This window comes from Balaenoptera physalus, assembly GCF_965194825.1.
Source record: "Balaenoptera physalus genome assembly, chromosome: 11".
Taxonomy (NCBI): domain Eukaryota; kingdom Metazoa; phylum Chordata; class Mammalia; order Artiodactyla; family Balaenopteridae; genus Balaenoptera; species Balaenoptera physalus.
The window spans coordinates 35,407,317-35,420,385 of record NC_138896.1 but is presented as its reverse complement, the minus strand read 5'-3'; the positions used below and the strand labels follow the sequence as shown (position 1 = coordinate 35,420,385).

Sequence of the window (13,069 nt, the reverse complement as noted above, 5' to 3'; positions counted from 1 at the left end):
CATTGAATGAAGGATGAACTAATGGAGCTCAGGGGATAGGATTCCATTCAACCAGCATCATTTAGCACCTCGTGTGTTCTGTGGCACAGAGCCTAGTGTCTGGTGTGGAAGGAACTCTGGAAAGCGTGTGGTTTGACCTCCTCATTCACAGACAAGCCTCAGAGAAATGATGCTCTTAGCCAAGGTCATTCCTGCCTTGCGCAGGTAAACTGCTGGGGCAGAGTTGGGACTCGAACCTGAGTCTCCTCATTTTTAGTCTAGTGTTTATCTTCTTCTTTTAAAAATAATATTATCTTTTCTGATGAAAAGGATAAATGCTCATTGTAGGAAATTTGAAAAAATCCAGAAAAGGATAAGAAAAATAACCCTAAACTCCAGCAACCCAAAGATAATTACTTCAAGCTGTCATACGTGTGTGTGTGTCTGTCTTTCTGCCTATCTGTCATCTATCTATCTATCTATCTATCTATCTATCTATCTATCTATCTATCTATCATCTATCTAACGAATCCTTATATTTTAACATTTTGGCAGTTTTCAGTCATTTATAGCATTAGTAACCCTGGGATGCATGTCTGGTCCTGAACCCTTGCTGACTTCTCTGATCATCTCCTGGTGTCCTTTCCACTACACGATGCCCCCTCTAAACCCTTTGTATGAACAGGGAGCTCAGAGTAGAATGGAACCCCCCCCCCTCACTGGGAGAGAGCTCTGCAGACATTCCCAGACCCACACACCTGCACTATCCCTATCATAACCATATCCACACTTTATGATGTTCATTTGATTGTCTCCCTTCCCCGCCGCATTGAACTCGTTCACCCTTGTATTTTTCCGGCTCTTATTAGTTGGGTACTTAAGTGCTCAACAAATATTTGTCAGAGTGAATGAATGGATGGATGAAATTGTATGAACAAGAGTGACGGGCAGGTGAGGGGTCCCCCTGGGTCTGCCTTTTCAGTCGCTTGCGTCCAGGAGTTAGCTCAGCTCCCCTCCCCCCGCCCCCGCCCTCCCCTACTCTTCCCACCCTGGAGAGGTGGAAAGTGCCTGCGGTCCAGGATTTATGTCCAGCCAGGCCCCGGCACACACGCAGGGCCTTTTCTGGTGTGAGTGCAGGACGCAGAGTGGGGCTAGCAGGATTGTAAGGAGACGCTGCATCTGGGGAAGACACAGCCCAGGGTCCAGAGTGTGACCAGGTGTACAGGCCCAGCGAGGGTCCCAGGGCCGGCTTGCCTTGACGGGACCTCGAGGTCCCACCTTCATGAGTGACGGAATGCCTTTGTCTGGGACCCCAGGAGGAGTGGGCGGTAGGGAGCTTCTCCCAGGCCCCGGCTTGCCTAGAATGGTGTGAGTTCTCTGCACGCTGGGCGCTCTGGTGGGAGACCTGGCAGGATGGCCCAGGAGGAAGCTGGGGGTAGTTTTCCCTGCAGCCCTTCAATAAAGCAGCCCCATTGGTGTGGCCCAGGGGAGGGGCTCGGCTTCCCGGAAGCAGAAGGGGGTGAGGATGGGTTGTCACGTGTTGGGTGGTTTCCCTTTGGCCGGGAGCCCCGGGCCTCTGGCTCTAATGGGTAGCAGAGACTTGGGTGTTGAAATTCCTTCTTCCCTTTTACTTCACAGCTGTTGCCCAAAGAGCTCCCCACAGCTCCCTCCCCTTCTCAGCCCAAGTCCTTGCTTTCTGTGCCCAGTCTTTGTGTTGCCAAAGCCCCCTCATGCTGTGACACACGTGCGGGCACGCACGCCCCTCCGTGACATCCCCGGCATCTGTTCCCTCCTCTCCTCTTTGGCAGCTCAGGGCCTCATTAACTCTGAATCAAACAGAACTGCTTCCAGACTCTTCCCCCTCTCCCATCTCTCCTGTAATCCACCCTGATACAATGCCACCAGAATTGTTCGTCCAAATCCCAGTTCGAATCACGCCTCACGGGCTCTCCTTTACTATAAGCCAATCAACTAATCAGCCAATAAACCAACCATCCTTGAGCTGCTTCCTCCTCCTCCTCCCCCTTGGCCTGCCATTCAAAGCCTGCCTTTATCCGGTCCCCATCTTGTGTTCCGCTGCACCTCTTTGAGCCCTGCGTCGCAGCCTGGTACAGCGACTTCCTTTGGCCCCTCACTCACCTGGATGCCAGGTCCTCACTCTGGCACGCGTTTGTCGTGAATGGGTTTCTTGGACCCTCCCACTGGCACGTGTTGACCTCTTTCCTCTGAGACCTAGCTTCAATGCCACTTCCTCTGGTGAATGTTCCAGACCACCCCAGCCAGAAGCCACTCTCCCCTCCTTGCAGTCCCAGAGCCTGGAACTCCCTCCCTCCTTCTCTCCCTTGCATCCTGGTGGTTTATACACGTGCCTCCCCAATAACACCGTAAACCCGGTTGAGGATGGGGTTTGATGTTTGGCTCATCTAAAGCACCCAGAAAATTGCTTTGTGAATGGCAGTCACTCAGGGAATGAATGGATGGATGAATGAATGAGTGAGTGAATGAATGAACGAATGCATGCTTGACCATGGCCTTGGAGAGCTACTATCTGCTTGTTTTCTGTCCTGGTGAGACAAAGAAACCTATGTTCTCTTTATCATTTCTCAAAATGAGAAAACCAATTGGAAAATCCACAACTTCCACACTCGCCCCCAATTCAGAGAAATGTCACTTTGGGGACTTTTTCAGTTTCACTTTCCCAGCAAGACGCCCCTTTCTCTCCTTCTTCTCCCACCCTGCAGCGGGGACCCTGGGGCTATGAGAGTTTACTTTTACTTTCTTGCCTTTCCCAGAGCAGAGGGGAAACCATAATTTAGGCGGCTGCTAAAAATAGCTCCCCAGTCCTGGAAAGAGAGCTTGCTTATTTTTGAAAGTGCTCCCCGCCCCCTCCCCAGCCCTGCCTGAGGCTCACAATACAAGTCAGATTGTTCTGCGTTCTGTCCTGAGGCCGACAGGGAAGTCACGACTGGGCCCTGTCCACCACGTGGCCGAGCGCTGTCTAGAAGTGCTCACGATCTCCACTTTTTGTCCTAGTAAGAGGTGGATCTCATTCCCAGCAGCCTCTTAGACAGCACCCAGTGGGGACAATATGGTAGACGTGGGGTCTGGAGACCTGGCTTGAGTCCTAGGCTCACACTTTGCATCTTTCTGAGCCTCAAATTTCCCCACCTGTAAAGGAGGGGAGCAGGGCGGTGATCCCGTTTACCCTACAGGAGTGTGGTACACATTTGAGATAAACCTTGAACATGGTAGATGTTCAAAAACTGATCATCATAACTTTATTATGATCAGAGTCACTGGATTTAAAGCAGGGCACTTCCTGTTTTAATGGGTAAGACAGGATTCGTGGTGAGCTCATATGCTATACTAAGTTGAACCATATGAAATTGATGGTTTTGTAGACTGAAAAGAATTGAACACTGTCAGCTACATATGATTCAACCTAATAACACAGGGATCAGTAAACTTTCTGTAAAGGGCCAGGGGGGAACTATTTTTGGCTTTGTGGGCCCTAGGGTCTCTGTGGCATGAAGCAGTCATAGACGATGAATAGGTGGTGTAGCTGTGTTTTAATCAGACTGTATTTACAAACACAGGCTGTGGGCTGGATTTGACCCCTGTGATATTTGTCAACCCCTGTAATACTATGTAAGACTCATTCACATGGAGAACCTTTCTGTAATACATACAGTCGACATTTTCAGGTGTCTTCATAATTATAACAGTAGCTTATCTATATAGCTATTAATAGTGTTTACTATTACTAGGCACTGTTCTAAGTACTTTACAAATACTAAGTAATTTAATTCTTATGACAACCCTATGAAGTATGTACTATTATTATTTCCCCATTTTACAGATGAGGAAACCGAGGTTCAGAGAGGCTAAGTAACTTACCTGAAGTCACACAGAGCTCATGGCAGTTGGACAGAACCCAACCAAGTCTGTGGGGTAGAGTTGGATGTTGGCAATTCAGGCAGCTTCAGGGTAGAAGCAGGGGTAAGCTTGTGAGGGGTCCCAAGCCCGTTTGCTAGCCACGGAGCATGAGGGGAGGGTCTTCAGAGGGTTGAAGTGGAAGCAGGTGTGCTGTAGCGGGGTGGTGGAGGGATGGGGGGGCAGAAGGCTCCGGAAGTATGGCCTGGGATGGAAAAGCATAGACGCTTGGGAAACCGGGTCCTGGATAAGGTGGGCCTGGGGCCATTTCCCAGGTGACGCCCAGTGGCACAGGAAGGGTCAGTATGTAGGGAGGAATCTCCTGCCTGGGGAACTGGACATGGTTTACATTTCTTATGTTTCGTGCAGCATCTCTGGGGAGCTCTGGGCCCCATTCCCAGACCCGGGCCCCGGGGGACCTGGTTGGGAGAAGAGGGCAAAGGAGCAGGCTCCCCAGGGTGCCTGAGCTCTGCCGTCAAGTCAAGGTACTTGGATACCCTGTTGATTCCCTTTTCATACTAGCGTAGCCACAAATTAACAGGATGCTGGCCTCATGCACTCTGTGCTGTTTCTCCCTCCGTGCCTTTGCTTATGCTGTTGCCTTGCCTGGAATGCCTTTTCCCACCGCTTGCACCCTCCCTTAATTCTCTTATCTCTTTCAAGACTACGGGGCACGGGTTCGATCCCTGGTCAGGGAACTAATTTCCCACAAGCTGCGGCCAAAAGAAGAAAAAAAAGAAAGAAAAAAATTTAAAAAAAAAGAAAAAGAATTCCCTGGCAGTCCAGTGGTTAGGACTCCGTGCTCTCACTGCCGAGGGCCTGGGTTCAATCCCTGGTCAGGGAACTAAGATCCCACAAGCCGTGCGGCGCAGCCAAAAAAACCAAAAAACAAAAAAAAAACCTTTTCAATATCACCTTCTCCTGGAAGCTTTCCCTGACTTCTTCTTCACCCCCCAGGCTGGTCCAGGTCCCCTTTCTCAGTCTCTCTCACCCCATCCTTCTGAATTGTTACTGCCTTGACTCCCTCGGCTCCCCCGCTAGAAGGGGACCTGCTCCAGGAAAGGGACCAGGCCTTGTTTACTCCTGTGCCCTCACCACCCAGGTCAGTGTCCAGCACACGATCTAGAAGCTGGTTAAGAGCGTGTATGTTCAAGGGCGACACCGCTGTCCTCAGAATCCAGCCCCTCACCCACAGGATGTGGTTGTTAGGCAAGCTGCCTGATCTTTGGGAGGCTTAAGGATCAGTAAGAAGGGATAGTCATGCTCTTGGAGGGTTGGGGGCAATAAATGAGATAAAGCACAAAATTGTCAGCTCAGGGCCTGGCTCCTACTTGGCACTTGAGAAGTGGCCAAGGAGAGATGCCAACAGCATATCCTTGCCCTGTTACCCCCACGTATGGAGCTCAGGAGAGGGGATTGGAAAAGGCAACTTGAACATCCCAAAGTGACAGCATCAATCCCAAGAGCTAAAGGAAGGGTTTATGAGTCAGCTTTGGTTCTGTGCCAAAAGCACTGAACTTGGAGTCAGAATATTTCGTTGCAGTTCCAGCTGTGTCCCTTAGCTGCTGGGTGTCATTGATAAGCCGTGTAACAGCTGCTGAAGCCTCAATCTCAACATCTGTAAGGGGGGATAATAGTAATAACCACCTCACAGGGTCACTGTGAAGCTGAAATGAGATTGCGGAGCTGTGAAAACACCTGGCCCAGCCCACAGGAAATGTTCAATCATGAATTATTGAGTCTGGATCTACAGAACACTTGAGAAAGCTCTGAGCAGGTCTCAGATCAGGTATTCCTTGGACACATGCCCTATGGCTTAGTGTTTTATAGCTTTAGAGTCAAACAGTCATGTGTTTGAATCCTAGCTATGCCATCACTAGCTGTGTGTCTTTAGGCGAGTTACTTAACTTCTCTGAACCACAGGTTTTTTTTTTTTTTCTTTAAATAACTTCTTTAAAACGGTGCCATCCATCTCACAGAATGAGAGGTAGCTATAGCCCAGTGTCTGGCAAATACCAAAGCCTCAAGTACTAATATTGTTCTGCTTTAACTTAAGACTTAGGAGTAAGCACTAATGATACGGGGATTTTGAAGCTTTAATTAATGTAAATAAAAACTGGTCTGTCGAGGAGCTGGGGCCAGGGTTTGGGGTTAAGGGTTAAGATTCTCATCTTTGCAAACCAAATGGGAGTTCTGGACTCAAGTAATAGGAAGTGCTTCCTGGCTTGGGGTGGAATGTGGGAGGAGCGCCCAGTGTAGGCTGAGGACAGCCCCTGAGGGGATCTTTGGGAAGGAGACTGAGCCAGGCAATGTGGACGGTTAGACCTGAAGGGGCCCTCGGAGGTCTTCAGTTGAACCCTGACAGAGAGGTAACTGAGGCCCAGAGAGGATGGCATTGTGGCCCCCGACCCACAGCTGCCTCGTGACTAGCCCTGTCCCCTGAGTTAAGGAGCTATGTTTTCTCCACAGTGTGGGAGGGTGCGACCGTGATGAGGTGAAGTCTGGCCGGACCCAGAGGACTGGAGACCCCGAGAGAGTTACAGGAGGGCTTATGGGTGGTGACCGGATAGTTTGGCGTCATGGGCCACTTGGTCTGGGTTTAGGGACTGATAGTCCTGGGAAGACCTTGTCCCCATGGGGAGAAGGGGAGGGGGCAGGCAGACAGGAAATGGAGGACTTGGAGCTGTTGGTGTTGGGGAAGTTTCCATGGAGAGAAAGGTGGGTGGTGGTGGTAGGGGGGGTGGGGTCAATTTCTCAGGCCCAAGTTCAAGTCCACTGGCTTTTGTTCTGTTGTTGCTTCCTGTTTTTCCATGTTGCTTCTCAATTCTCCTTTGATGGGCAGACCCTCCATGGCTCCTCTTTGTAAAAGGATTTTGCAGAAATGAATCGCTCTGGCCACCTCCACATTTCCACTCCCTGCCCAGGGTCAATGACAAGGGTTTACTTTTCCAACTAGAGGTAGCTCAGAGCCTGAGGAAAAGGCCTGATCCTCTGGTTCAGACGTCCCAGTTACCAAAGACAAAGATGGGTGGCTTCTTAAATCTGGCTGAGCAAATTCCTACAATGTCAGGCCTTGGTGGCCCCGTCTGTGCCCAGAGAAGGGCTCACGGTTCAGGCTCTGGGCAGGGCAAGTCTCACCTTGCCGGTGATCGTGATAATGAAGCCACAGTAGCAGTGCTGGCCTTCTTTATTGAATGCCTGCGGTGCTCCTGGCATTTTACTTATATTATATCGTTTATTCTTCACCAAAACCCAATGAGGAAAATGCTATTGTTACCTTGGTGTCACAGATGAGGAACCTGGGGTTCTCAGAGGTTAAGACCTCCTGCTCAGGGTTACCCAGATGGGAAGGCAAAGCCAGGAGTCAAATCCCAGTCCGTCTGACTTCAAAGCCTCTGCTGGAGTGAAGGGGGGTTAGAGTAGGGGTGGGAGAGAAACTGGGGTGGTGGGAGATGGAGATAGTTCCTCCCAGTGGAGGAGAAGCAAGGGGCTTTTGGGATCTCCATACCGTCTCCTGGTCTACAGCGAACCTTGTTTATTGGAGCTATTTCTCTTTTTTTTAAACATTTCTTTTTTTTTTTTAATACTATTTTGATTTTTTATTTTTTGGCCGTACCATGTGGCTTGCGGGATCTTAGTTCCCTAACCAGGGATCGAACCTGGGGCCTGGCAGTGAAAGTGCTGAGTCCTAACCACTGGACCACTAGGGAATTTCCTGGAGCTGTTTCTAAACTGAGCTGTAGAGCCCGGTCTTCTCTGGTGGGGGAAGGCTGCAGGGGGGCTGGGGCAAGATGGGGGCTGGGGCAAAATGGGGACAAGGGGCATTAACATGGGAGGAGGAGCGCTGGTGAGGGTAGTGACCAGACCACAGCCTGAACGCTGGAGTCCTGGGTTTCAACCCCAGCTCTGTCCCCATAGCTGTGTGACCTCAGATAAGACGTTTCCTCCTTGGACCTCAATTTTCAGATCTCTACTGTGAAGTTAGATGCTTTCCAGCTGAGGGCCTGGGGTTTTAGCCTTGGATCTTCAGAAGGGGCCCCAAGAAAGGGAGGAAGGGACAGGCTGAAGAGGGGTTCCTGGAGAGGAGGGCATCCTCAGGAACATAAACACGCTGAGGAGCTGTGAGCAGGCCGCCCTTAAAAGGTCAAGAATGCGGCGCTCCCGGGGCGGGGGCCGAAGTGGGTGCAGTTAGGGCCCTTCTCTGTGGGGATGGCACTTCCTGTTTGGAGGGTCTGTGTCTACTTCTTCCTTCTTCCCTCCTCCTGAGGCCACTCCACCTCATTTCTTGTACTCAGGGGAGACCTTAAAAACATTTCAAGACAGTTATGGCCTGGCACCAACCAATCAGAGCAGTCAGAGCTGTGAACAGCTAGTGTAAGACTAACGGAGTAGGCCAGCTATATGCCAGCCCCCGGCCCCGACCCTGACTGCCCTTGGGAAAGCCTGGCTCCGGGGCTGAAGGCAAAGAAGGACAAGGAGGGAGAGTGAGGGAGCGAGAAGTCGAGGAAGTGAAGGCAGAAGAGAGTTCGCAGGTCCTCCCAGACGTCAGCCCATCCCCCGCCCCGTCATGCCATCCACCCAGCCTCACCACACCTCTAGGACCTGCGCTCCCATGCTTGTGCCCTCAACAAAGCAGTCTTGCCCGCCAGCTGCAGCTGCATTTTGGAGGCTGATGAAACCAAGGGGACCTGGTCTGGACTCTGCATCATCATCCTAAACTGACGACGGGCAGAGGACCCAGGCGAGTCCACCCCTGTCTACCTACAGAATTAGTGCTTTACTGAGCCTGACAGTGGGATGCCAGGGTTTCGTCCCACCCACTCTTGCCCATTGGCTATCAAGTCGCCTGGAGAGCTTTAATGTCTCCCTTCCTCCCTGATTCCTCAACCGCCAGCCTATTGCAGCCCTTTGTCAACATAAACCAGGATTCTGCACTAGTTTGCCGCTGCTTCCTCTACCCCCAGCCTCGAGACTGTCCCCTTGTTCCATTCGAGGGTTCCTGATGGCTTAACTACTAGGAATCAGAGATTTCAATCAATATCTCTTGACTGATTGATAAAGACCCCTCTTCTCCTTTTCCGTGAGCACAGGTTGTTTGCCAATTGACCAAAAAATATGTACTGAGCAGTCACTAAGCACAAGGCATTTTATTAGCCATAAAGGGGGGAGATGTCAAAGGAGCAGGAGGCATGGCCCCTGCCCTCAAGGAGCCTTCACTGTAGCTGTGGAGAGGCAATACGTAAACCCAGAAAAGATGACCAATAATACAAGGCAACCGTGGATAGTGTGTTATTTTAGGTATTCCTGGGTCTAATAAAAAAGTCTTTTTTTTAATTGAAATACAGTTGATTTACAATGTGCTGTTAGTTTCAGGTGTACAGCAAAGTGATTCAGTTACACATACATATATAGCTATTTTTTTTCAGATTCTTTTCTCTTACAGGTTATTAAAAAATGTTGTGTATAGTTCCCTGTGCTCTACAGTCTGTCCTTGTTGGTTTTCTATTTTATATATAGTAGTGTGTATACGTTAATCCCGAACTCCTAATTTAATAGATAGATAGATAGATAAAGGGAAGGAAGGATCAAATCCCTTTGCGTGAATAACCTGAGGTTTGTATATATTGTAGAAAAGATGTATAATTCTTGGATTGTATAGGGCAATATTTCTTAAAATATCTTCGGTAGAAAATAATTCTGTAGAAAATTTTTTGAAAGTTCTGTGTTCAGATACATTTAATAAATGCTAGCAAACATTTTTTAAAAAGTGTCACAAAGTTTATAAAGAAAGAAAAAGTGGAGCCAGTAAAAAACTCTTGAGTGATGATTAAAATGCATCATGTCTTATGAGAGGCCAGCTCAGATGGCTAATTTATTAGCTAGATTGTTAGGGCTTAGGAAATAAAGCAATGTTCTCCTTGAGTAACCTTGGGTTCACTAGGAACAAGTTACGCCACATTTATCTCTTTTTGATAAGGTTCTAGAACTTGGTTCAAGGGAATGCCTTGGATTTGACGTATTTGGAGGTCCACAAGGACTTAGGAAACAATCTCCTGGGGTGTCTTTAAGAAATGAGGGCTAGATAAGCGCATGGGTTCATGGGTTCAGAGCTGGTTGAAGGACTATCCCCTGAGACTGTTAATGACTACTTCTTTGGCATTCCCAGACAAGGTAGCTACGTCATCTGGGCCTGTCGCTATCCTTGCTGTGGTCAAGATTTTTAGCAACAGTGTAAGTAGAGACCATGGAGACATTTTGATCATTCTGTTAATGACCCAAATCCAGGAGAAACAGCTAAGAATCATGACTCAAAAATACCTTGACCCCTTTGGGTGTATTACCCCAAAGCACTGAAAGCAGGGACACAATAAGATAGTTGTACACATTCATAGCAGCAGCATTCACAATAGCCAAAAGGAGGATGCAACCCAAGTGCCTGTCAAGAGATTAATGGATAAACCAAGTGTGGTATATGCATACAGTGGAATATTATTCAGCCTTAAAAAGACAGGATATTCTGCTACCACAAGTATGAACCTTGAGGACATGATGCCAAGTGAAATAAGCCAGGATAAATGCTGTAGGATTCTACTCACAGGAGATACATAGAGTAGACAAATTCACAGGGACAGAAAGTAGAATGGTGGTTGCCAGGGGCTGGGGGGAGAGGGAAATGGGAAATTGTTTAGTGAGTACAGAGTTTCTGTTTTACAAGATGGAAAAAAATTCGGGAAATGGATGGTGGTGATGGTTGCACAACAATGTGAATGTATTTAGTGCCACTGAACTATATGCATAAAAATGGTAAAATGGTAAATTTTATGATCTATGTATTTTGCCACAATTAAAAAAAATCTTGACCCTAAACCTGTGATGTAATATTCAATAAGGATAAAGGCAGAATCTTATTTATATTCAAAAAATTAGGATATGTTAATATGAGGAGAATATGGCTGGGTAGCAAGGTGGTGGATAAGCAATGCTCTCTCTAGTGAACCCGCCCAGATCTGAAACCATGTTTAGGAACCATTGGTCAAGGATCATTTGGCCCTTTCAGGAAGCCCATGTGCAGATAATTGGGCTTAACCTACCTGGTAGCTGTGTGACATCAATGACTAGGGCCAATGTTCAGCCTCGTGCTGGTCACCATAGAACTAGGCTCTCCCAGCGGCAAAGACTTAACCCTTTCTGTTCCAACAACCACCCAACTGTTGGGTGGCCCTCAGTTCTGATCTCTGGCCATAGTGATGTCCTCTGTTCTTGGTCGGTATGGAAAGCAGATTTGACCAGATTCCCTTCACTCTTGGCTGAACACCATTCCAATGATCAGCCCCATTTCCTTACTGAGGGTTCACTCTGATGGCTCCCCCAGCTCACCCCTCCTTCTGGATGGGTGGGTGAACCCACGCCCTGTTGATATTTCACATTCATCCAAACATGCCTGGCTGCAACAGACTGGGCAGAAAGCTGTGCAAGCCTTCCATCCTCTGCTCCCATGGAGGCCCCCACTCCAGGAGCCATGCCATGTGATTAGCTCGGTGTCTCCCCTGCCAGCCGACTTCAGTCCTTCCCTCCCTATTGGATGACACCTTTAAAGCAGGTATCCCCAGACCCTGGAGTGAATCAAGCGAGTAAGGGATCCCTGCTGGAAACTGGTCTGCAGGGGACCAGAGGACAGGGAACAGGATTCCCGTCTGTACAGTCAGAGAGAGGGTAGGCTGAGAGCCAGCTCTGACCTCCTGGAAGTCATGTTCCGTGACGACAGCCCTCCTGTCTTCTCTAGGGGCACAGAGGGAGAATCTGAAAGTGTTCATGGCTGTGGGAGAAGGAAGGTGCTTGGCTGTTGGGTTGAAGGCTCCTGACAGCTGGACAACGAAGTCAGGGCGGCAGGACACGTCCCTGTTCACCTAGCTGCCGTGCCTGACCACTCTGTGCTTTCTGTTCTACCCAGATCACCATGAGGACCTAGGGCATCTGCCTGCGGACCGTCCCCCCAGCTGGCAGTGACCATGGCCCCCCGCAAGAGGAGCCGCCATGGCCTGGGCTTCCTGTGCTGCTTTGGGGGCAGCGACCTCCCTGAGATCAACCTCCGGGACAGCCACCCCCTACAGTACATGGAGTTCTCCAGTCCTATCCCCAACCCAGAGGAGCTGAACGTCCGCTTTGCAGAGCTGGTGGTGAGTGAGGGGGTGGGAAGGGAGGAGGGTTGGCAATGGGGAGGGCCACGGCTAGAGCAGGCAGAGCCAGACAGAGGGCAAGGGCCCATGTGCTGGCATCTTCACCTACTGAAACTCTGCTTGGGGCTGAGGTGGGCCCCGAGGACATTTCCGCTATGGGGGAGAAACAGAGTCACTCACTGGGGTGGGCACCATGAAAGGTGGACCTCCGTCGTATCTCCACTGGATTTTAGACCTCGCAGGGTAGCAGCAGGCTCCCATGAGAGGAGCAGGTCCACGCCTTTGTGAAATCAGGCAGGGAGGGGCCTCAGAGAACATTAGAGCACTTGGCACCTTTTTCTCTTCTGCTCGCTGGAATTTCCCTGGGATCCTTTTATCTCAAGCACAGAAAGAAGAGACAGGGTGGAATTCTGTAGGCGGACACCGGGTACCTCAGAACAGGGAAAGATTTTCTTCTTTTCATTGAAGTATAGTTGATTTACAATGTTGTGTTAATTTCTGCTATACAGCTAAGTGATTCAGTCATACGTATGTATACATTTTTTATATTCTTTTCCGTTATGGTTTGTCATAGGATATTTAATATGGTTCTCTGTGCTATACAGTAGGACCTTGTTGTCTATCCATTCTATACATAATAGCTTACATCTGCTCATCCCCACCTCCCACTCCATCCCTCCCCCAACCCCCTCCCCTTTGGCAACCACAAGTCTCAGAACAGGGGATGATTAACTAGAAACAAGAAGGTAGAGATGCCTGTATCACACCTGGAACGTGGGTAGGGTCTGGGATGATGACATCCCATGTCTAGCCTGGGGAAGATAGAAGCTCTATCGTTTATACTGGTAGCAGCTCTTCCTGACCCTTTGTGATACCCGTTCAGACCACAGCAGCACCCTGTGTGTGACATGTCATACTCTGACCACAAAGAGACAGAACAGGAAAGAAGCATGATTCCTTTCTTGGGAGGTCTGATGGTG

At 49.3% G+C, this 13,069-nt stretch overlaps 1 protein-coding gene across 5 annotated transcripts in view; it reads left to right on the top strand.

The window, feature by feature from the left end:
* The window catches only part of DAAM2 (dishevelled associated activator of morphogenesis 2), a 111,160-nt gene that overhangs the window by 53,273 nt on the left and 44,818 nt on the right, over positions 1 to 13,069 (top strand). For 4 of the 5 annotated variants that reach the window (XR_014251071.1, XM_082414111.1, XM_082414108.1 and 1 more), the window contains exon 2: positions 11,864 to 12,089. Coding sequence is in view for 4 of the 5 variants with exons in the window: in XM_082414111.1 (XP_082270237.1) it covers positions 11,922 to 12,089 (168 nt within the window). In the remaining variant the exon portion in view is untranslated. Of the gene's footprint in view, positions 1 to 6,260; positions 6,282 to 11,863; positions 12,090 to 13,069 lie in introns of those variants that run through there. The other variant, XM_082414110.1, reaches the window with a different exon arrangement.